This window comes from Toxotes jaculatrix, chromosome 15 (genome assembly GCF_017976425.1).
Source record: "Toxotes jaculatrix isolate fToxJac2 chromosome 15, fToxJac2.pri, whole genome shotgun sequence".
NCBI lineage: Eukaryota > Metazoa > Chordata > Actinopteri > Toxotidae > Toxotes > Toxotes jaculatrix.
This window is the reverse complement of record NC_054408.1, coordinates 17,362,451-17,386,969: the sequence shown is the minus strand read 5'-3', so window position 1 is coordinate 17,386,969 and position 24,519 is coordinate 17,362,451. Positions and strand designations below refer to the sequence as shown.

Here is a 24,519-nt window from a genome sequence, read left to right as displayed (position 1 = left end):
TATTCATTCAGTAATGATGAGGTTTGATAGAACTATTAGTTCCCAGACTAGTACACAAACATATACATTTTGAATGGATGATCTACTAAAATACCATTTGCTAAACTAAAAAGGCAACATATTAAATTGCAGCTGTACAGGATGCAAAGCTTTCGTATCTCTCTTCATTCACACTTGGGTAAACGAAAGCCTGAAATCAACCTCCCAGCTTCACACAGTAAATCAAAGTGCTTAAGTGTTATTGACATAAAAATATATACAGTACAGTTAAATTGATAGTTAAGAAATGTAACATTGATAGTCGGTAGTGATATGCAACCTAATTTACATGCTTCCTGTTGATATAGTATCATGTTTAATGACAAACACAATATAATGAAAGTACAAACTTGAGATGACAAGATGCGCTCTAACCATGGTCTCATTCAGTTGCCGCTCCACTGACTTGAAGGATGAAGAGAAAGATGTGAACAATGTCAACGTAGAGAGAGAGAGCTCCATAGATGTACTCCTCTGGGCTGATGGCCAACTCCCGGTTTCCAATAAGAAGCTGGGTGTTGTATACTAAAAACTAACAGAGAGAGAGAGAGACAAGAAGATTCAGCTCTCAAAAAAAAAAGAAGGAATATGGGTTTGTCTGCTTAAGATGTCTCTAGCTACAAACTGATATACTTTTTATCTTGTTAACTCCAACTAAATTCAGAAGCATGAACTTATATTAAAAGATGAAAAGTGTGTTGATGCTGTAGCCGTTTCAGTGCTGTTAGTCAGTGTGTCAGTTCAACACTTTTGTCTAAAGAAGATCTCTCTTGCTAGATTGTGATTTCCATGTTTCCCATCTGAACAAATCCTAATCTTTTTGTAACACTTGACTTTACCTTGAGTACAACTAGCAGGCCAAAGTTTCCACCAATGCACAAACAAGACTAAGAGTCTACAGCAGATATATAACTCTGTACTTAGACACCTTAGTCTTTTGAGCAAAAGGCTAACATCAGCACACGAACATGCTCACATTGACAATATCAATATGCTGCTGTTTAGCATAATGCTTACCACGTTCAACGAGTATTAGCAAGCTAACATTTGCTAATGGGATTGTCATTAGTTTTGCAGGTATTTGGTTATAAACCTAGAATTGGACACTGAAATTATGACAGTGCTACATGAAAAGTCATGGGATCACCAAAGCTATTACATTTCATCCCAAGGGGACCATGCCATAAAATTGGGTACAAATTGGATATGTACCCAATTTTATGGCAATTCATCCAAGAATTGCCAAGATGTTTTACTCAAAACCACAAATGTGAAATTTCATGGCAATCCATCCAGTAGGTGTTGATATGATTCGGACCAAAGTGATGGACTGACCGACAGACCCATACTTGCTTTCCACAAGCTAGTGTGACTAAGAATCTAAAGAGAAAATTGCCATGAAATTCACAGATCGTGTTCAATATCCCCAGAAAATGAACTCTTGGTCCACCTCCATCATCTTTTGCAGCACTCTCAGACCAAAACACTGATTTACTTCAAATCATATCATATAATTTGACAGGCAGAATGCTATGTAACTTGGTCCCAGAGTGAAGACAAAACTTGATGGACCCAAACCTCAACTTTGTCAACATGTTATTAGCTCTACTGAATAACTGTATATATTAGGGTGGAAGGACTATGATGTCTCTTGTTATTTAACAATAACCTTCCAATACCAAGCTCAAAAGTTGTCCTTAAATTCAGGAGAGTTTAGACTCACCAGAGTGTAAACGATGGCTCCAATTGCAGCGTACAGCATATGTAGCCAAGGGACCTGTTGAGTGACATAAGGCCTTTGAATGTGAAATCAGTCACACAGATACACTACTCCTCACACTGAGAAACACGAGTTGAGAGAATAAATTAAAAGATTTGACCAAAGAGTCCTCACATATTGGAAGGAGAGGACGACTGCTGTAACAATCCCAATGATCATGAGCAAAACGGCAGCAATACAGAGAAGTCCCCCACAGGAGGTGAAGTCCACCTGTGATGAGAAACAAGTCATTAATGGGATGAAAGCAAATCGGCTTCAAGTCACATGAAAGAGCAGGCAAGGTAATTTGAAAGAGGATCAGAATAAGGTAAAAAAAAAAAAAAAAAAAAAAGTAATAATAAATGGGGGTGGATGTGTCATGCACCAGCCAAAAATGTAACCTATTCATCTTGAGTTGCATCAGACAGAGAAGTTGGATTCACATCTTTTCCCAAAATGTTATAAATATTTAAAGGAACTCAGTGCCCCATTGTAATGCGAGACAAAGGCGTTCTTTTACACTGACAACAAAGACATCCTCTGACAAGCCACGAGCTACTGAGCTACACAGAGACACAGTTTACATCTCCATCTACCTTGGTTTGGAAACAGAAGATTGTGACAGCCACACAAACTAATGCTGTTATACCCATGGCGAGAAATACTGCTTTTGTTTCATAATAGCTGTAAAAGACAGATAGCATTAAAACAATGATTAAAACAAAAACATAAAATAATATAATTATAACAGTAATAAGGCATCATTATGAAAATGTACTCTCTTTGTGTATTGTGGTGTTTTGCCTGAGTTGGAGCCAAAAAACAAACCTCGAAATTGTTCCAGTCATGTAAGACAAGGCGAGAGTCTGCAAGATAAAACATGACAGCAATATGTCATTAAGGACAGAGTGGGCCCTAGCCTTTTTCAGGGTTGTTTCTTTCTTTCTTTTTTAATTGGCTGCCTTTGTTTTGTTTCAGTTTTCCAGTCTTCAGGTCAAATACTATCTAACTCCTCACAACATGTTCTCAGTTTTGCTATATGATTTGCTGGACCATAACCAATACTGGCTTCAGACTCATAACCTAATATACTTACAAATATACCCAGCAGCACAAGATTACATGGGAAACGTCTCCTAAACAAACAAAAAAAAAATGTGAGTAAGTATACACATAAGAGTATTATTGGTTATGAATACTTGATTAAGATAGAACATTAGTAAAAGTAAAATCTATTTTCTATCTTATTCAGACAGGCCAGGGCCATGCTCACCTCGGCTCTTTGCAGCAGATGAGAATGCAGTAAACCAAAAAATAAACCACACTATGGAGAGATAAACATTCATATTGTTAATGTTACATCAAGTCATGAGAATAATAGCACCGGGAATATTCTTGATTCTGAGGAGTTGCTCTTTTCATTGCACTTAAAACATGTGTCTGTTTTGTTCCTAGGGTGTAACTCACAAAGATGCCCAGTAGATGCCAGGGTATCTGATGACAAACAGCCTCACTGGGTCACTATGAAAGCACAAATATAAAAGGTCACTCAGGAGTAGACTGCTCCTTATCCTCCCACAGATACGTTAAGCAGTGAGATGGAATATTGTACTGGGTCACTTACACAAATGTAAAGACAGCAACAACTGAAAAGGTGAAGGCAAGCTGTGCTGCCAAAATTAAGTAAACCTGCCCACAAACACAAAACCAAGAAATTCTGTTGAGCACACCAGAAAACATATCAGTAGATGAGATTAACAGGGTTGTCACCAGCACTATGAACACTAAAAAAAAACAAAAAAAAAACAAAAACAAAAAAAAAAAACCAAAACACTGTTTAAGTCTGTTTGTGTGGGGGGCATGACAAATTGTGAAAATCCTTACCTTCCTGATGAAAGCATGCCGAACAGATGTGCTTTCCCACTGGGTGCTGAGAAGATCCTCCATGTCTCCTGCAGAATTGGGAATAGCAAAGGGGTAATTTATACTTATTATTACCCTTGGTAGCTAATCTGAATATAATGCACGATGTGATTAACTGAAGTCCTGTGTCATTTCCTCAGAACCTGAGTTAGATGCAGGCACTCCAGCAGACAGAGTTGGTATTGTGGTGGGCACCCCAGACGGAGAGAAGCCAGGGACTGCCCACATGCCTGCCTGCGGGTAGACACCCTCCTGGCTCCAGTAGCCAGGCGGGCCGGGGCACATGCCAGGACTGGGGCTGTACGATGGAGGTGGTGGAAGAGAGGAGCCATGTTGTGGCTGGTGGGGGCAGTTTCCATACTTAGGATGATGTACTGCCTCCTCATAAGGTGGAGGACTTTCCATTTTAGACGTCATGATTTTTGCCAGCTCACCTAGAAGCAAGGATAAGAGGGGATCGGCTACATCAGACACACTGTACGTGTAATGTACTAGTGGCATGACACATATTGACAAGAAAATATGACTTTAAGCAATAAGTCATAAGCGTGTCTGGTCAGTATGTTATAAACAGTTATCCAGTTAATATATTATCTACTTTTCATTGTCACATTAACTAAATTAACTAGTTATTATATTATTGTGAGAAAACTACAACACACTTAAAACCACCTTGTAACAAAAGTAACAATTCTGTATTTTTATTGGCTGGGCAGGGAAAAAAGCTGTTTGTGTACTACTGTAATAAATACACCATATAAAACAACCTAGTCTTACTAGAAAGCTCTGTGGAAACAATGACGCAACTGAGACTCTGAATACCCATAATGGTCTAGACTAAATAAATACTTTCAATGTAAACAAAATGAACATAAACAAATAAAAAAGAAAGAAAGGCATTTTTCTTACCTGGTGGCTTTAGCCTAAGATGGGAGCAGTGTGCCAGTGTGCCCTTCACTCCTTTCTCTCCTTAGAGGTTTGCAGACTTGCACCACAGGGGGATGTCATCTTTGTAATAGGATATGCTCACTGAAACTTACACTGTATACTGATGTGTCTCAGAAAGCGGAGACTCTGTTGCTCAGGCTCCTGCTCGGAATAATAACAATACAATTAAAAAAACAGAAAGTTGTGTGTATCTGTCTTCTACAAATATTTGGTTAGATGTTTGCAAACTCTGCACTGTCATGAAAATATTTTTTTCTCGATAGGCCTACTGTATTTTCTCTCTATTTGACCCAAATGTTATTTAATTCGAAACAGAGTACTGTATATTGTCCCATCTTGTGCCGTAGTCTTATCGGTGTCCCATCAGAAAACGTTATGTGTTAAATTATTTATAAGTCTGGCTTGATTCTATCATCAACATATACGATTAATTAATAAATGTGGAACTGACTCGTACATGTCACAAAGATAAAATAGCAAATGCTGGGCTCAGACAGACCTTGAAACTTTTAATAAGCTTTTTCTCCCACTGAATCAATGTGAATGAGAATAAGTTTATATATATTATGAATCTCAAAACCTTTAAAACAAAATTTTCTTGAAACAAGATCTTATTCTGAATGAAATGAATGAAAAAAATGAAAATGTTTCACAATTAACACTAATTGTACTAATATGTTTTGTTTGTTTTTTACTTCCTTACTTCCGGGATTGGTGTGTCACTTGACACGTCATTACGTTACGCTCAGAGGCTATGGCGCTACCTGACTGGATGGTGACTCTGGTAGCTGCTGCATCTTTTTTCTGTTTCTTATGTTTATGTTTCCGCTACAGACGTTCAGGACAAGTGTTTTGGAGAAAATTGTTCAGTAAGATAATGGCCCGCACGGAGAAGCCGCTGTTCCGAATCGCGTGAGTATAGCATGACATTCCGTCATAAAATAAAATTTTATTGTCGTCGAGGTGATTCTCTTTAGCGTAGCTTAGCAATATCTAGCTCTTCTGATCAGGGAGACCGTCCCACCAAACTGTATTCAGATATGTTCCCATTTAAAGTTGCGTTGCTATTCGACAAAATTCCCTGCCAAACATTTTGGTCTAAGACCATTCCTAAACCGATAATAGCTTTTGTTTTATTCGGCATACAAACGTTAAACTTAAATCTTGAGCAGCAGTTTCTTTTTGGAGACACTGTTGTTTACAACAGCATGTTAAACGAATAATTGTAGATGTTGAAACTATTCGTAGCTATGTTGCTGCTGCTTTGTGGAACGCATTTTTACCCAATCAGAAAATGGCTCCATTGATCTGTTTTTGGTATTTTAACTAATGTAGCATGTTGGGGCTTTGGTGGCCTTACATTTGTAAATTTCTCACCTGAGTAGGTGTGAGCCCTTCCTGTTCAAAGATGGTAACTACATGGTGAGGTTAGCACTGCCAGCCGCTGCCACCAGACACAATGTTGACTTGCCTTTTGAACTGTTTCTTAGGTACACACTGTACACCAGGACCAGACTTGGCTACATCTACTACAAGAGGCAAATGAGAAAAGCCCGGGAGCATTATCCTTCTGGACATTCCACAGTTCACCCCATGGAGTTCAATGGTATGTAACAAAATGGATTTTACTGCTATTGTTAATACAGTGTTGGTTGTGGCGAGATGCCATCATCAAAACAGAAAAGGCCCTGCTGTCTGTGTCAAACATAGTGCATGTTATCACATGTTGTACAGGCCAGAGAACTGTCATAACTATTATTACAAAGGTTCTATCATTCTACCAAGATGTACATCTGGACATGTGAACATTATACATATATACCTTTAATGCTACACATCAACTTCTACCACTCTAAATAAAAATGTGTAATATTGTACTCCATATTTGTCATTTCTTTCTCTGCCTGCAGATATCAAAATAATTCCCATCTCGGTGCTGTCTGACAACTACAGCTATCTTGTAATTGACACAGCCTCCAGTGTTGCCGTTGTTGTAGACCCTGCAGACCCTCAAACAGTTCAGGTGAATGCCTCTACTGTCAGTTGTGTGTGTGATGTCTAGGCACCACTCGTAATCTATTTGTTGTTTCTAAGGGACTTTAAGACTGACAGTAATATGCAGAAAACAACTGACAATTTGTTCTGCAGTCAGCGTCATGTTACAAGAGGAGACGGCTCGACTTGGCTTTTTGCAGACGTGTTGCTGAGACATGTTAAATATTTTCCAGAGCTCTTTGAAACACTATCTGGGTTTTTTTTTTTTTTTTTTAAACTTGCTTTGCCTCCATTTTATACCCATGAAGTACTGTCAATACTGGAATATGAATTTTACCTGAAAGAGACCAAATATAAACTAAAATCAATATCAGGATTAAATGGGACAATATACAATGAGATGTCATATGATCCTCTGGATGCTATAAAATGGGTTATATGGAAAAAAAAGGGGTTACTGAAAAGGACTCAACACACAGTACAAGTAGATGAACACAAATCACTTAAATGAAGCCTACAGACTCAAAGTGGCTCTGTGATATAATTAGGCCTTTCTCTTACTTTCTCAGTTAACATGAAATGACTCCTGATTTCTCAGCATCACTCTCAGTGCACTTTCATTTTTTTGTTACCTTACAATCATATGTCTTTTACTAAAGCTACAGCTATTGATTGTCAGTAGCTGTAGTTATTTTTGAAACTGCTGCACTGTGTCAACAGTCTGGAGTATTTTGCTGCTTTATGGGCATTTGAATAAACTGCTGCTGAAGTGTTGATTTTACATGGTGATTAAAGGTTTTAACAGCACTTACAACTTTTCAGGCGGTCCTCGAGGAAGAGGGAGTGATGTTAGAAGCAATTCTTTGTACACACAAGCATTGGTGAGTTTTTATACTTTTTATTCCTAAGTATTACTTTAATGTGGGGTTTGTTTTTTAGGATTGTATGTATAAATTATTAAACATAAGGAGATGGGGCTAAATAAAGCAAGTATGACATGTTACAAAAACTACATACTGGGTGAAGGGAATATGGGTAAACATGCTTCTCTCATGCACATAATTCTTGGTATTTTAATACATTTAAAATCTAATCTAAGGGAAACCCCCACACTAAAGTGAATACATCTGAAATGATATTTGTCTGTCAGTCTCTCATATTCAAAACTTTACCCTTCAAACTGAAGTCATACATAAAATATGCGTTGTTGAAAATGTTTAGTTTAGACTGAAGGCCAAATGCACAGCTTTCTGTTGTGTTCACATCACTGGCAAGCTTCTGCTTTTTGTTTCATTTACAGGGATCACAGTGGTGGAAACAAAGGGTTGAAACGGCTTCACAGCTCATGCCGAGTGTATGGAAATGCAGCTGATAACATTCCAGGCCTCACGCAGTAAGTCTTTGCTCGCATATTATAGGGTGCCTCTTCTTAAAGAATCAGCCTGACTGTACTGAGCCCTGTCTTGTTCCTGTCAGCACTCGTAGCAGCTGACTTCACAGTAGATTATCATGGTATGATAAACTGTTCCGTTATGTCGAGCAGGCGGGGGGTTGTGGCCTAAGACTAGGCTGGATGGTATGAAAAAAATAACAGTAGACCAAAGTGTATTTTCCAAATGATGATGACTGATTTAACTGCATATACAAGAAGAGTAGTTAATGCCCCATATATTTAGATTGGCAAGTACATTACGTACATTACATACATTACATACATTAAAATCATTTACGAGGATTCTTATATTTTAGAGTTACATACTTTTTTATTTACTTTAATTAGCTATAAGTAAAGCGATTTACTTCTCAGTGCCTCTCTCCACTTCTTAGGTAACTGGTTTCCCACACAGTAAATCCAAAGCTCTGAACTTAATATTCTACTTCCAGTACTTATTTCTTTTCATCTGGATACCTGAATCAAATTGTGTGAAGTTTTGGTATAAACTCCACAGATAAAATCTATAGACAGCCTCTAGTCAACATAAAGGCAGGATGGGATCCAGGTTCCCCAGATGTCTAGAGAGATATTGGAACAGTATTAGAATGGCTTGTATAAGATTGTTTGCTGCTGTCAATGACTCTATAAGAATGACTGGAACAGCACGAATCTGCTTTTCACAGTTGCTTGCTATTTTTTATCACATCACACCATTTCTTGAAGTTCTTCATTTCTTTATCTCTGTTATTGATCTGAAATTACCAGATCATAAGATGTTCCCTCGTAAGGCAGTGCATATACAAGCTGCAAATGGCAGCAGGCTGTAGCAAAACAGTGGTGTTGTACTGACATCAGTGCTGTGCATTTTGTGTCTGTGCTCCCAGCCCTCTCTCACATAAGGACTCTGTAACAGTTGGCCGTATGCACTTTAAGGCCCTCTTCACTCCAGGGCACACGGTGGGCCACATGATCTACCTCCTGGATGGCCAAGCGGTCGGTGCCCCCTCCAGCCTCTTTTCTGGTGACCTGGTGTTCCTCTCAGGATGTGGTGAGTTATACACAGAGAACGGGATCCATAGCAACAATCATATAAAACTGCATTTTGACTCACAGTTTATGTAAAGGACACAGAAAATACAGAACAACACTGACCTCTGTGATGGGCTGCATTAACTTGTCCTCATGCAGAGATCCACACAGAGATACATACACGTAGGTGTAACTTGAATATTTAATTAACTGCCAATAAAATGGATGACGGTGTTTAATGATATCTACAGCAACATGAATCATCGGGTCAACATGAAAATGGGGTGGCTGGGAACACAAACCTTTATGACCTATCTGTTCTGTTTTATTTGTGTGGGAGAATCCTTTTTGTGCAGTTACGTGGTGGCTGTTGACCAGCTCATATCTGTCTTGTACAGGCAGTGAATTTTGAATTCACGGATCTCTCTCACATGCCTAATTTGGATGCTTAATGTCTTTTACTTTACTCACACACTCAGACCATCTTGTCCCTCCACATGCACTCAGCTTCAACATGTCTAGTAAACAATGAAGGCACGTCACCGTCATCTTCACTTCCTCGATATGGAAATCATTCCTTTTTCATACGTTTTTTTTTTCCAAGCATGCAGATTAGATTTGCCTTGCTAATTCCAGAGTAGCATAGTGTTTGTAAAATGCAAAGGACTGTAAATTTCCTCTCTCTTCTTTAGTGTTGCTAGTGTTGGGTACGTACCATGTTTTTTTGGGTTTGTCCATCTCTCTGTTAGTTATATGGTTACTGTTTTTATGACCTGTGGTGGCTATAAAAAGTATAATTAAATTAAACCAGCAGCTCACAAATAAATCATTCATCAAGTACAAATTTGAATATAGTCATTAGAGTTCTTGTTTTGTTCATTATGCAGTTCCAGCATTTTCTGTGCTCTCCGGTGCACAGAATAGACTTAGTAGTATAGTAGTATACAACCAACTGTACTAAACACTGTGAAAACAATGTGCCTTTCAAAAATAAATTTGCAAACGTGCCTTTTCCTTTGCTTCCCATTTACATTTTACTTCCCAACTTCTGATCGATCAGAAATGGGTTTCCTTTTTCAGCAGCTGGCCATTTTAAAGCTCAAAATCTTTACTTTAAGTTTCCAGGTAGCAGTGAAAAGATCCCAAAAAGTGTGAAGCTTGGGTTTCTAAGTGCACATACACATTCTAAAGTTTTTTAACTCAGAATCAACTGACAGTAAAACCTGTTGTTGTTTTCAGGGAGGATGTTTGAAGGCAGTGCAACAACAATGCTGTCATCTCTGGACACAGTCGGCTCCTTAAGTGATGATACGCTGTTATGGCCTGGTAGGAAAATCTCTTCACTTGTCAGAGACTCAGTGTCAGTGTCAATCTCTGTGTGATGTGGATGTGATGGTGTTGTGAATGTGCAGCAGCTTGATTGCTGTACTTTCAGAGACTGTAGCACCAATTCACTTATTTACAGTCAGAGTCTTGAAAGGGATTGTACACTTTGTGTACAAGTGTAAGCTTTTAAGTGTGGATATGCGTGTGGGCATGATTTTAATATAATTTTTTTTGTGTGTGTGTCCACTGGCTATCCCTCAGGTCATGAGTATGCAGAAGACAACCTGCTGTTTGCTGCCGAGGTTGAGCCACGCAACACTGCCAGGGAAAACAAATATCAGTGGGTGCTGCAGCAGCGAGGCCAGAAGCTGTGCACGGTGAGAGTGATATATTGCCATTGTTATTCCTTTCGAGCGCACCATCCCAGAAAGGATTCATGTTGTCCAGCACCTGGGAAGCAGGGCTTATCACCTGCGTACAGTGTTCTTGTTGTCAGTGCCCTGAGCGCTCGCTCTTTTCTCACTTCCTCGGCTCTTTCACGCTCTCACAGTTGAATCTCATCTATGATACCGTCTGCAGCAGAGCAAAGGTTCACTGTAGAGCGAAGTGCCTATCCAGAATTTAGATTCGTTTTTTTCTGCCATCAATACATCATGGCAAAGAGGCAGTTTCACAAGTTTGCACCTCAATGGATTTTGCCAACTTCCTGACTCAAAGCTTATTAAAGATTTACTGTTGTTTTTTTCTGCTTTGTTACATGGAACGTGGCTGGGGTTATTCCTCAGAAATAGCTTTTGACAAATTTTGGTCTTTGGGGCTGTTTTTCAGCAATAACATGATGAGCAGATCAGCTGTACTGTAAGGAAGAAAACATGTAAACAAACAAAGAAAGATTTGCTTCTAGTAGAGCTACATGAAAGGTCAACTGTTGTGAGAACAGTGTTTTAAACCGATGCACTAAGCACCTAAAATACTGTGTTATACTGGTGCATGGGATTCTAGGTTTAACTAGCGTCAGTGAAGCATTAGAAACACACAGCATACTATATATATGACCAGGTCATACAGTGAATAAAAGATTTTCTTTACTATTAAGACCAGTGTCTGATGTCAGAATTTTGTTCTTCTGTCACTGGCCAGAAGTGAAGAGGTAGAGGTTGGTAAAATCCTAAAACAAAGGGGGCTTTAAATAAAATATCTGTGATGATATTGCTTGTTGATGTTATATGAATGTCACAGTGTGACAGTGAGGCAGCGTGAACAATACCAAGACCCTGACACTGAAGCAGCTAAATGGAATTCATTCATCATTTACTTTATTATATGTACCTTTGCGTTTCTTACAGTGATGTGTCTGTTGTAAAAAAAAAAGGCCTATCACTCTGATTATTAGTATAAAATTAATTCAGTTAATTTAAAAAAATTCAAATTACAACAAATTAGCAACTATAGTGGTTTTAAATGGCTTGTTCTAGTATCTCAGTTGTGTTGTTCTAGCTACCTACCTCTGTGCTGGGTTAAGGCAGGAATACCTTGATACCCATAATGCCGTTCAGCAAATGAATGAATGGCATCTGAATCATTGGGAAGTTTAGCACATCAGTTTTGAAGAGGGCTGTTTTTTGGCATGCGCTTCCTTTTCAGAGTCCCTCCACTATTGGAGAAGAGAAGCAGTACAATCCATTCCTGCGCAGCCACTCTGCTGAGCTGCATCTGGCCCTGGGCCTCCAGCAGTTCCAGGACGAAGACTGGACCCAGTTCAGGGCTCGGGTGCTGGAGGAGCTGCGAAAACGCCCTCTAAGACCTCTACAACAGGAGATAGTGCTTGTGATCCACTAAACAGCAGGGAACAGAGCTCTGAGCTCACCTGTACTGGACAGTGGTACAAAAGCAGTGATTTGCAGTTGTTAAAAAAAAGAAATAAACATGCCAAGCTGAGCTCTGAGGTGTTGTATAAAGCCTGACTGGTTTTGTACATTTAAAGGGGCATTAAGTAATTTTTGACCATTATCAGTTGTGACTTCGTTGTTACATAGTCCTCGTACTAATAATCCTATTACCTCTCCACACGCTGTATTTTGTGGTAATTTTGTGCTTATAGACAGAGCAGTGCTCATGCATTGTCTCTTTGACACAGAGGCATAAACAACAAGGAAGATTTGCATGAGGACCTTCCTGTTCTTACGAGTAAGTATAACCAGATTTCTCATTCTGATGTGTAAAGCACAGGGTGAGAACAGGTCTGCACACTACATGTGTTAATGAGCATGTTAGGTACTGTACAGTTTACTTCACAGCCTGGTTTATTTTTAGGACAAGTAATAAATTGTCTTTAAAAGCTTTTCATGAAAATCTCTGGTACACTGGCTGTTTTTGGTACGCTGGTTTCACATTTATGTGCTGCTGAAGAGTATTTACCTTCTCCATGGAAGATGTGACATTTGGACACGAGTATTGTGATTATTTAAAATTGTTATAACAGTAACGGTACCGTTAATTTATCAAATCACACAAATACTCTTTGATACTTTGTCAGCACAAAATATGGGAAGACGTTTGTACACTACCCCTTTATGTGAATGTCTTTGTTGTATCTAAGAGCCAATTTTGTTTTGACTTAAAAAAAAAAAGATGTTACTAACATGAGTTCTTTATGGTGCATGTGATTTTCCTACTTCTTTTTTTCGCTAAAAGTTTTATTTTATGATTCACTTAAGAAACAAATGGAATTTATCTGTTAGTGGGCCAAAGGTGAAACATGGTTCCTTGAAAAAAATTTTTGTGCCTCTCATAAAATGATTTTTGCTGAACTTATTGTTTCACATTTAGAATTGTGTTTGTAGTGGCACTACATAAGCAGCAACGTATGTGAAAGATTTGACAGGTATACCATTGTTATATGTGAAATACGTTTCTGTTGAAGATATGTTTTCTTTTGTTATGTTTAGATACATTACTCATGACTGCCAACAGGAATAATGATGATAATTCAATTTACATGATGATGTTGAATCTGTACACATACATTATGTTTTGCCACAGGGTTTAATTGATGTTTAAATATGTAATATTTAAGATGGAATTGCAAGGTCTTTCATTTTCTTTCTAATGTGAGAAGACAATTTGACATTGGCTGTGACAGTCAAATGAAGGAATGTTTTTATAACCAATCTGGAAACCAAAACTATACATATTTTTTTAATATATTGAAGGATTTATTATACTGTGACAATTCAGAGGAGGAAATTTATTTCAGTGTAATAAACATGGTCTTTTGTTGCGTTTTTTTATGTCTTTTAAGGAAGTCTAATTCAGCCTCTGTTTAGGTGGGGACGGGCTCGAATGCAAAGGAATAAACCTTGAAACCTTTGAGGAGATATAAAAGTGCTTCAGATTCCTTCGTTGCTCCTGCAGAAGAGCTCGTACCAAAGCACCCTGTCCCCTGGTGATTGTTGACTAAAATGTTATTCCAGTTGTTTGATGCAGATTCGCATCTTATTTGCATATCTTTGAGTTACGAACACCACCACATAGGAGACTGTTTTACTCCAGGTTATGTTTTAATGAGGAAATATGAAAGTAAACTCCTCTATTAGAGTTGTGTATGTGTTGTTTGTTGTCTTTATGAGTGCTCAAAACTGACAGCTGTGTTATTTTTCACACTGCTACAACTTCCCTGAACTCAAATAAAAGCATAACCTACTTATCCACGTTTAAAAGATACTTCATGTCAGAACAGTGAACACAGCTCAACTTTCTGTCGATAAAGCAGTGTAATACAACAAAAACAAGTTGTAGAATTACAAGGTGCCGTGTCCTGAGTCCACATAAGGTGCCAGATTTTAAGTCTTCAGCAAAAATTAGAGGGACACAGTTGAAAGTAGAATCACTAAATTATTAGACATAATAAGAGATAAAGGAAAAACACAGATAACACTATTTGACTTTTTATTCCTATCATCATTGTAAATGCCTGTGTAAAGTGTAAACCTGTAAGCGCAATCAGAAGCAGCTCCTGAAACTCACAGTACCTACAATACTTTATTAAAAACAAATCACTGCTAGAAGCTGTCTTGACTGAGAAGAGCACAATCTATAACTAAATCCTAATATACCTTGAAGCAGTGTAAGATGCTACTGGTTACTTTGTCCTGTAGGTCAGTTGGTATCACTACAGTATTCGTCCATGTAGACTTTTTTCAGCGAAGACATTTTGACAAGCCATGGTGGTAAAAGTGCTGGTATAAATAATAAAATCAGCGACGGATGAACGGCAAACCAAAACACTGTGTAGAGACAGGGAGACGTTGTCCATGATGGAAAGGAGTCTTGACAACATCCTCCTTTGTGCGACTACATGCAGAGGGTCCAGCTCCACCCTTCTGACTGAGCCAGCCTTCTGAATCAGTTTGTTGAGTCTGCTGGTCTCAGCCACCCTCAGGCTACAGCCTATCCCTAGTGTACATAGATGATGGTTCAAAGTAAAAGGGGGAGCCACCATGGCAGCTTTGTCCAGTAACTTTAAAGGCCTAAAATTTCTGATATCACTTGTAATTGGTACACTGTTTCTGTGAGCATGACTGAATTTCAAATTCAAGTTTCCATTCCCTGCACTTCATAATTTAAGACTGTTCCCAATCATCTGTGCCCATGACTCTAAAAATGCACATGTAGAAAATCTGGCAGCAGGGATCACAAATTTGCCATGTGTCAAACCCAAATTGCCAGCAAACTGAAACTGAGGGTTTCTTATTTATATGTCTATGTAGTTTCAAAATTATGTAGGTTCACAAATCTCTACAAAAACAAAAGGAACCAATTGGTTAAGCTATTAATTTCCCTTTTTAATTCGTTTAATTAGTTTATCTTCTATCTTCAGCTCGATACTATGATACTTAATCTGATAGCTTTGTTGCATATCTACCTACCTACGTATAAAATCCTTTGTGAATACAGCCCCGGGTCTTTCTAGTCACTCCGTTTCTGTAACGTGACTCCGCTCCATGTTTTCAAGGCGATCTTGTCGACGTCAAAAGAAGGAAGTGGAAGCGGAAATATCCACGGGAATCAGCTGCAGGTAGTTCTCAGGCAGGTCTTGTCTGTCACAAATCACCGCGTTTCTGTCAAGATGTTGAAGGCGGTTATTTTAATTGGAGGCCCCCAGAAAGGTGAGAGAATAATCTCATCACTGTCGTGTTTTAACAGCCAGCTGTGTGCGGTTAAAGGGAAGCTAAGCTGCTAATGCTAACAATACTTACAGAAGACTCGCTGATCTTGTTTATATCACTGACGTGGCATAATGAGAAGACACCACACAAACAAAGAAAACAAATTTCAAGTTATGATAAAGTAATAAAAGTGTGGGAATAAAAATAAAATTCGATGAGCACAGCTGAGTGACAACTTGTAAATATGCGCATTGTCCGAATAACTGTGTGTAGCTTACCTAGCAGCATTACTAACATTTCAAGATTACTATTGGAACAAGTTAACGAATATGTGTAATCGTTATGATACAGTCTGTAGTTCGGCATACATTCTCCACTATGACTCCACTATGCACTCAAAGTTCAATTTAAAATATTAGCTGCCTCTTATTTTTCTTGAATATGTGGTAGAACCAAGTGAAGACTTAACAGAAATGAACGTCATATACCCCATATCTGATCTCTTCTGTGTGTAATTGTGGCTGCACCTCACGATTATTATATTGATTAAACTGCCCATTATGTTCTCAATTATTATATTAAGCATTTTGTGTTTAAAAAAAATCTCTTAAAATAGTGAAAACTGTAAAAAGAAGGAAATCTTTATATTTGAAGGGGATTTTTTCCCCATTATTTCATAAAAAAATAATGTGATGGTTAATTGACTATCAAAATTATTTTTCAGTTGACTAACTGATTGATTAACCAAGTAATCATTTCAGCTCTAGGTCTTTCTACCAGAGCTTTGTCGGTACACTTTCTTGCCCATATAGATGGCTGTTTAAAAATACCAAATTTCTGAAACAAGTTCTCATATAAGAAAGTACAGTACATAGCATATAGTGTAGTTAAAAGTTTGGTTTGGTTCTGATGCATGCTAGAAATGTGAGAGAAAAGTTATCTGAACTGTAATGTGATTTGTAATAATGTAGTGAACTACATTACGTTGCAGGCACAAGGTTCAGGCCTCTGTCATTTGAAGTTCCCAAACCCTTGTTTCCAGTAGCTGGTGTGCCCATGCTGCAGCACCACATTGAAGCATGTGCCAAGGTAAGTTTCACTGCATTGCCACTGTCATAATAGTCTGCAACTGTTGTATCGCTATAATTGCAGCATGTAGTAGAGATTTTTGTTTTGCAGCACTGATTCCTTTGCTGATTGTGGAACATAAAGTAGGCTGTCTTAAGGTTAACATGGTAAATATATGAAACATGTTTCAAAATTAGTTGTCTACTAGTTTGTATTGTAAGGGATTATCCTTAGTGCACAAATGTTTCTCAGACTGTGTGTTGTGTACTTGTTTTTAATAGTATTAGGGTTAACTTTAATTTTGCAATTTAAGTTCTGACCCTGCATAGCATCACACATACTCTTAGGTTTTATCAGTCTGTCCTCACTTGACTGGGTGTTAAAATAGTAAAGAGCTTGTCCTCCCAGCCACTGGGTAGAGTTAATAATTTGTGTGTGTGTCTTGTGGTAGAGAGAATAGTCTAATAATTAAATCAGTCCAGTAATTAACATCTTTTGTGTTACAGGTACCGAATATGAAGGAGATTTTGCTGATCGGCTTTTATCAGCCAAATGAAGAACTGACCAGATTCCTGGTTAATGCACAGCAGGAGTTCAAAATTTCCATCAGGTAAACAACAGAGCTCAAAAACAGGTAAACAGAAGAGCTCTTGGCTATGTCTCACTAAACAAGATCAGAGTAGTTATGTTTTATACTCTCCCTTGCACATTCATAGCAATGACATATTTCTTACTGTATGATTAATGGATTGTGGGAGCTATAACAATGTGCTGCTAAGGTTTCAAGATCCTTCTTTTTAAATTGGTGTTTTATGTACAACAAGTGATGGGACTTTTCTTGCTGCTGTTCACCACCGTTGTTGAATGACTGTAGGTATGCTGTTCTGTTGGACTCTACACCATAGGTATTTGCAGGAGTATGCAGCCCTGGGCACTGGAGGCGGCATTTATCACTTCAGAGATCAGATTGTCTCCGGCAATCCAGAGGCTTTCTTTGTTCTAAATGCTGATGTCTGTTCAGCGTTTCCTCTCACAGAGATGCTCAGCTTCCAGAAAGAGCATGGAGAACCAAACAGCTTTGTTATCCTTGGGACAACGGTGAGATTTCATTACTGATTTATGGTAATGTCTTCAATAGAACTTGTCAAATGTAGTGAAAGTAAAATTCTAAAAAGGTTTACTCTGTGGTTTGGGTTTCTGTTTGTTTGTTTTTCAGCTTTATGTTCCAGACTAAATTGAAGTATTTGTATCAAACCTTGGTTCTTTGATGTCAAAACACAGACTTTGATATGTACTAAACTGCACTGCCATTGTTGTGTTGTCAGGCAAACAGAAAACAATCAATGAATTACGGCTGTATTGTTGAAAACGAGGAAACAAATGAGGTATTTAACCATTCCTATTTTATTTCCCTAAATAGTTAGTCATTACTGTTTAATCTTGAATCATAACTAAATTAAATTTTTTTTTATTTTATTTCGTTTTATTTTTTGCAGGTCCTGCATTATGTGGAAAAGCCTAGCACATTTGTGAGTGACATCATCAACTGTGGTATATACCTCTTTAACCCAGACATCTTCCAGCATATCGGCACAGTCTTCCAGAAAAATCAGCAGGACATGTTGCTGTGAGTAGAAGCACCCCTTCTCAGGGGATCTGTGTGTGGGAACGCATGTGAATACCATTTACTCCATTTCTTTGGTTCTCTTCATTTGTCTTTTTTTCCTTCCCCTCTCCTCTCCTCCTTGCCATGATTTCTGTTTCCTCACACACTCATCAGATATCCATACGATGGGTAAGTTGGTACATTTAGGCTGCACGGTGTGGTTATAGAGCACTTGGTGTATGGTGTGAGCTGTAGAAAAATAAACAGTGGTAAGGCTGACATTGCATCGAGATTATGCTTTGTGAATGTTGCCTGTGCCCTTTTTCTGTGCACTTTTTTTGGCTAAATTATTCACCTCTTATTCTGGAAGCAGCTTTTTCAATTTATTTATTTGGTTCTTTATATTTATTTAGTTATGTCTTTTAGCCAGTTTTGTCTTTTAAATGGTTCCCAAAAGGTTTGACATGTTGGGAAACACACTTTTTTGCTTTCTTTATGAGAGTTAGATGAGAAGACCAATGCCACTCTCACATTTGTTTGTAAATGTAAAGTTATAGCCAGCAGTCCATTAGCTTATCATAAATACTGGAAACGGGGAGAAACAAGTGGCTTGGCTGTTTCAAACAGTAACAAAATCTACCTACCAGCACCCCTGAAGCTCATTACATAATACACAACATCTTGTTTGTTTAATCTGTACAAGCACAGAAGTACAAAAATGAGAATTCACTGTTTAACTGTGTGTTGTAATATCCCTTAGTTGCCTTGCAGTTGCTGACAGCTAAGAAATAATCTGCCCCATACACCAATTTTTGTGCAGATTAAACCAAAAATGAGATATAACAGGTTAATTAGTGATCTTTGCTGGTAGGCAGATTTCATTTGGACAGAATCAGAATCGATTGCTGTTTCTCCTTGTCCACTTTTTTGTAAGCTAACCAGCTCCATGTTTCAATGATAGGAGATCACTAGGATCATTAGCGATCTTCTCATCTCATCAATCCCAGAAAGCAAATTTCCCAAAATGTTGAACTTTTTGCTTAAGTCTCCTTATGTACAAGCAAAATTCACTTGAGATATCCGTATATGTTGTTAAAAAAATCTTTGTCTAGAAGCAGCTTTTACCTTTGCTCTGTCAAACACTGGATCCTGCATTTTGAACGGGTCTCTCTGTTTTGAATTGGTCCTCTTCAGGACAACAAAACATTTAGTGATTGTCTTCTGTCTGTTTTTATCTTCTTTTATGTTGTCCTCTTAGGTTCTATAGGTTAGCTAGCAAAGTCTAGGAGACTAGGAAAACTTTGTTTCCATAGTTGCCAGGGAGAATTTCATAATGGTCCTGTCTCTCATAAATCCTTCCTCTGTTTATTAGAGCAGTATTAGAATATTAGAAAAAGCTTCCCATCTGATCACAGCCTAACTGGACCCTGGTCACTCGCTCACCCACGTGGAGGACACTTAAAATGTATTGCAAAAGGTCAAACCGCACTGTGCAGGATTGACCTGCTAGCATCAATGGCACTTAAATCAAGCTGGGCACTGAATCAGCAAAATTGTTGAACACATCAGAGATGCTTGATAGAAATGGAAAGTGTTATACTTCAAATTCTCTCAGGGACTACTTTGCCTCAAACCACATCTCCTTTTTGGTAGAACTTCGATTATGGGTGCAGTCCTTTAAAATATTCTTTTCATCAATATTTAACACTCCGTTTCATCTCGGGGCTCTCACAATACACTATGCCAGAGAGCATGATTAATATGGAACACGTTGATTCTTCCACTTGAGTTTTGGTTCACTACTAGGTAATCAGCTTTAGGTTTCCACCCGGCACTGACACCATCAAAGTTAGTATCAGTGATGCATTTTAACTCGGTGCTCTCATTTCATTCTGGGACCTGGACCAGAGGGCAATAAATTTGTGTTTTTCTTCATCTTCAAGAGGTAACGGAGCCACTGGGTTGGTTTCTGCACTTAACTAAATATTTGAGGACTCTCGAAAACTGTTAAAGTGAAAGAGGGGTGAAGAGAAATCCATGGCAACTCATTCTTTATTTTTAAACTATGCGTTTCTTCATTAGTAGTACCATTTCTAATAGAAAAAAACAAAACAATAATGCAACACATTCTGTATATTTTAATTGTTTTAATTATTTGAACTTGGTGGTCAGAGAGGACTAAAATACAGATTGTAAGTGGGTGTGTTTGGTTTATTTTGCAACATAGGCCTGCAGATCCTGTTTAGTGTTCATGGTTGTAGAGGGAGGACCCTTAGCTAAGAGTTACAGGAAACGATATTGGCTGAGTTACTTTGATCATTTGATATCACACTTAATCAAAGCAGTCTTCCTGTCTCCCTGGTTTGTACCTCAGTACCATAATTTGATAATCTGTCTGTTGCAGAGAGGAGCCAACCAACGGCTGGCACAGAGCAGAGGCCATCAGGCTGGAGCAGGACATTTTCACTGCCCTGGCAGGACAGGGCAAACTCTATGTGTATAAAACGCTCAGTTTCTGGAGCCAGATTAAGTCTGCAGGGTGAGTGAATGTGTCATAAATGCTGTGAGGTCCAACAGGACATAAACTTACCATTCTAACATGAACAACTCCATAGACTACCAAATGTAAGAGGAGAGGAGAGATATACTATATAATACTGGGCTAGCATAAAAACAGGCCACAAACCTAGTTCAACATTAAATTCCACTGACACAGTGAACCTTAGTTAACTTTATAATTATCTGGACACAAAGACAGCAGCCATAGCCAAAATACAGAAACATGTTTTGTGCTTTTAACCCCACAATCATACATCATTGCTGTAATCGAAAATAAACAGCATGAACGTCCTTTGTTGTGTTTTTTTTTTGTCTTTGTCAGGTCTGCAATTTATGCCAGTCGATTGTACCTCAACCAGTATCACAAAACCCATCCTGAAAGACTGGCCTCAAATAAGGAGGGAGGGCCCAAAATAAGTGGTAAGATTCATTAACCTTCTGTATCTGTATTCCTTCACCAGTTACGTAAACAAGTTTTTTTTATTTATACTCCTTGTTTCCCCAGGTAATGTCTATATTCATCCTACAGCCAATATTGACCCCACCGCTATGGTAAGAGTTCTTTCATGTTGTGCTGCATTTAACTCTGTTATTTGGAATAAGTAAGATAAAGATGTACACTTCACATAGTGTCACTGGTAATGTGCCGTCCTCCCTCCTGCCTGAAGGGTCGAAGCTGATTTGTGTTGCCAGTTGAAGCTGTGGCGATAACTTAAGATAATTCCTCCTTCTCTTTGTGCAGCTTGGTCCCAACGTCTCCATTGGCACCGGAGTAACTATTGGTGCTGGTGTCAGAGTTCGAGAATCTATCATCCTTCATGGTGCAAATCTACAGGTGGGCCTCTGTGAATGTACAAACAGGACCAGCCACAGCTTGTTACTGCACAGGCCTCTGACTCTGTTCATTCACACCACACAAAATTGCTGTTCCTCTCTGACACAGTTGCATTAGGGTGTTTTCATCACCTATTCTTGTTTGCACAGTAATTTTGCTTCCAGGATGTTATAAAGTGGTAGTGTGATTTTCATTTATAAATCATATTAATAGTTGAACTAACTATGAAGTTTAAGGGGATGTTTTGGTCTTGGTTAAATATGAGCAACTTTTGCAGGAAATTTGTAACTTTCTTCACAGTTCAAAACATCAAGTCTGGAATTAAACTAGACCCCAAACTAATCGACTTGAAGGCAAATTTATTTGCCCGTTCACTGTCGGTGACATTTTTACATTTTATTACTAACATTATCCACACTTCAGCAGTGACTTCTATGAAATTTATCTTTACATCTGTCACACCAGAAATATTGTTGCCCGTGCCTCTCACAAAGATGTCATTTTTAACGATTTGGAGGCTGGCATAATTTAATCCCGTGTCTCAGATGATGACTGGGTTCCTGTAAAATGAATTTAGACTGCAGGTGACTTATTGGCTTTCATTGCAAACTGCCTACAAGGACAATTTGTTAGCTCAGGTCTTCTTCTATAAAAACACCTCCTGTTTTTTAATCTACCGCTAAAAGTATTCTGATTTGACTATGTCCGTATTTATTTCTTATGTGGTAACAGTGTCTAATGCAGTGTATCTGGAGACCTGAAACTCTGTAATGCATCAAAGGCTTATCCACTGATCAGCTCTTGAATATTTAAAATCTTTTTTTCTGTCATGTTGTTTTTCCTGAAGGATCACTGCTGTGTTTTAAACAGCATTGTGGGATGGGATAGCACCATTGGTAAGTGGGCAAGAGTTGAAGGAACCCCAAGTGACCCAAACCCCAATGATCCCTTTGCAAAGATTGACAGCGAGACCCTCTTCAGAGATGGAAAGCTCACACCCTCGATTACTATTCTCGGTAAGTGTGTTCTGACCTTAAGTGAAACCTGCCTTCCTCGTGTGAATTGTTTAATATTCATTATATTCTGAATCAAAGTAAGTATTGTTTTTTTTTTCTGTCAGCATTTTTAAATAATGTTCTCAGAATTGAAAAGTTAATGGATGAATGAGGGAAATGCTTCCATTTTCTAAATTCTGGTTGCTTAGACAAAGGTTCAGTCCTCAGTCCAAGTTGGGACCGGTTCTAGCAGTTACACAGTGTGTATTTGGATAGTAATTTAGCATATTATTACATTAATTTGTGTTCAGATATTCTAGCAATGGCCAGTGTAGTACAAGCATTGCATTTGTCTCCATCTCTAGTTTTTTTTTTTTGTTTTTTTTTTTTAAGCAGACTAGAAATTAAAAATGATATAAAAATATGAAGGTCCTGTATGCTGCATCTAAAATGTAATGTCTTGGCATTACACTGCACAGACTAAATACTGCCATGCTTTGTCTCCTCAGGTTGTAACGTGACCATCCCCTCCGAGGTGATTATACTCAACTCAATTGTCCTCCCACATAAAGACCTCAACCGCAGCTTCAAAAACCAAATTATTCTCTAGTTAATCTTCCTCACCCTTCTGTCCACTTACTGTCACTGATGAAAGATGCAGCTGGACGACCGTCGGCACTGCCTCTGAGTTACTGTATATAAGATGTCAAAAATGAAGAAATGGGACATTCATTATAGAGTTTTTAAAGATAGATTTTTATATATTTGTCCTCAAGCCTTTATGCATCATTGGGTGTCAGCAAAATTAGAAAGAGGCTAATCACGCATGTTGATTGACCTTGAAAAGGGCTGTCATGCCAGAGGTTTATATTGGTTTTTTATTAACTTTACCGAACTGTAAAATTACTGCAGACACTATTTGGTTGGATTAAAGACAACCATGCTGTGTTTCTCAAGGGCATCCTTGGCAAACCTGAGACTTGTTTCTTGAGCACGAGAACAGAAGTTATTAGAAAATAAAAATCACTGGGTACTGATTGATTAATGTTCAGAGGTGATTATTTGTGTGGATCTCTGATTAAAACCTTTTAGCATCTTCATTGTTTGTCTCAAAAATTGACTATCCATCTCAAGCGGGCTTGAGATTTACATTGCAATCAAGGAATGTTGCATTTTAAAATGTGAACCTAGCAGGGGGCCTCAAGACTCTGCCATATAAGCAGCAACAGCAAACACTTAAATTGTGCATTCGCAATCACTGGAGGAACTGTTCCAATTTATGGATACAGCAAATGAACATTTACTTATTAAGCCCTCAACACCTCATGATCACTTTGGCAGTTTTGTTTCAGTTGTTGCAATGAGTGTGTCTATTAAGGGAAGATGTAAATTGTGATACTGGAACTGCAGCACAATTTATTTGAATCAAATCTCTTCACAAACTATCCTCAAATGAAGGGGAAAAAACAAGTTAATGTACATTTTTATTCATGATGAGTTCATTTCAGGTTTCATATGTAGCTGCTGGTGCTTACTGCTTCAAAAAAACTGCCTCATTCCAGTCTAGGGCCCTTCATTACTGCGTTTTTATCCTCTTGGTGGGATGTTCATCAACTGGGCTAAAACCTCCATGCCCCTCACATGAAAGGCAATCCTAATATTCATTAGATCAAATAGGCTCTCCACTCCCATAACCGTGAAACTTACAATTTATTTATGCAGACAACTGCTCACAGTCGGGGGTTCAGGATCCATATTTCAAGTTTGGATCCCTACAACATGTTGTTGAAAGCTTGTACAGGGTCTTTTTTTCTACCTCTTAGGGAAAGTGAGT

General features: G+C 38.3%; 3 protein-coding genes across 4 annotated transcripts; 2 read left to right on the top strand and 1 right to left on the bottom strand.

Moving 5' to 3' along the window:
• Positions 1 to 51: 51 nt before the first annotated feature.
• Positions 52 to 4,735, bottom strand: LOC121194588 (protein lifeguard 3-like). The gene is made up of 12 exons (XM_041057533.1): positions 4,631 to 4,735; positions 3,865 to 4,155; positions 3,683 to 3,750; positions 3,423 to 3,487; positions 3,266 to 3,319; positions 3,072 to 3,122; positions 2,895 to 2,934; positions 2,627 to 2,664; positions 2,395 to 2,482; positions 1,934 to 2,029; positions 1,763 to 1,816; positions 52 to 571 (listed from the first exon to the last, which is right to left on the bottom strand). The coding sequence occupies exons 2-12, from the start codon at positions 4,136 to 4,138 to the stop codon at positions 422 to 424; spliced, it is 978 nt and encodes a 325-aa protein (XP_040913467.1). The 5' UTR covers positions 4,139 to 4,155; positions 4,631 to 4,735; the 3' UTR covers positions 52 to 421.
• Positions 4,736 to 5,423: 688 nt separating this feature from the next.
• Positions 5,424 to 14,151, top strand: pnkd (PNKD metallo-beta-lactamase domain containing). The gene is given in 10 exon segments (XM_041058024.1): positions 5,424 to 5,581; positions 6,160 to 6,275; positions 6,580 to 6,692; positions 7,487 to 7,545; positions 7,965 to 8,057; positions 8,984 to 9,147; positions 10,368 to 10,454; positions 10,716 to 10,831; positions 12,099 to 12,254; positions 12,256 to 14,151. Coding segments are annotated over 10 exon segments (1,083 nt in total). The 3' UTR covers positions 12,277 to 14,151.
• A 1,346-nt stretch (positions 14,152 to 15,497) lies between these two features.
• On the top strand, positions 15,498 to 23,722 carry gmppaa (GDP-mannose pyrophosphorylase Aa). 2 transcript variants are annotated; one of them, XM_041057989.1, is made up of 13 exons: positions 15,498 to 15,622; positions 16,614 to 16,711; positions 17,197 to 17,300; positions 17,596 to 17,788; positions 18,016 to 18,075; positions 18,187 to 18,317; positions 18,471 to 18,485; positions 20,701 to 20,835; positions 21,178 to 21,275; positions 21,361 to 21,407; positions 21,598 to 21,690; positions 22,538 to 22,706; positions 23,195 to 23,722. In XM_041057989.1, the coding sequence occupies exons 1-13, from the start codon at positions 15,583 to 15,585 to the stop codon at positions 23,293 to 23,295; spliced, it is 1,284 nt and encodes a 427-aa protein (XP_040913923.1). In that variant the 5' UTR covers positions 15,498 to 15,582; the 3' UTR covers positions 23,296 to 23,722. The 2 variants fall into 2 exon arrangements, with proteins under 2 accessions (XP_040913923.1, XP_040913924.1); XM_041057990.1 differs by lacking the exon at positions 18,471 to 18,485.
• The last annotated feature ends 797 nt before the right edge of the window (positions 23,723 to 24,519 follow it).

Coding starts and splice junctions, on each gene's coding strand:
- gmppaa (XM_041057989.1), top strand. CDS start 15,583: ATGTTGAAGGCGGTTATTTTAATTGGAGGCCCCCAGAAAG. Junction 16,712..17,196: donor ACATTGAAGCATGTGCCAAG/GTAAGTTTCACT, acceptor TTTGTGTTACAG/GTACCGAATATGAAGGAGAT. Junction 17,789..18,015: donor TTGTTATCCTTGGGACAACG/GTGAGATTTCAT, acceptor TTGTGTTGTCAG/GCAAACAGAAAACAATCAAT.
- LOC121194588 (XM_041057533.1), bottom strand. CDS start 4,138: ATGACGTCTAAAATGGAAAGTCCTCCACCTTATGAGGAGGCAGTACAT. Junction 3,751..3,864: donor AGTGCCTGCATCTAACTCAG/GTTCTGAGGAAA, acceptor CCAATTCTGCAG/GAGACATGGAGGATCTTCTC. Junction 2,935..3,071: donor ATCTGCTGCAAAGAGCCGAG/GTGAGCATGGCC, acceptor TTGTTTGTTTAG/GAGACGTTTCCCATGTAATC.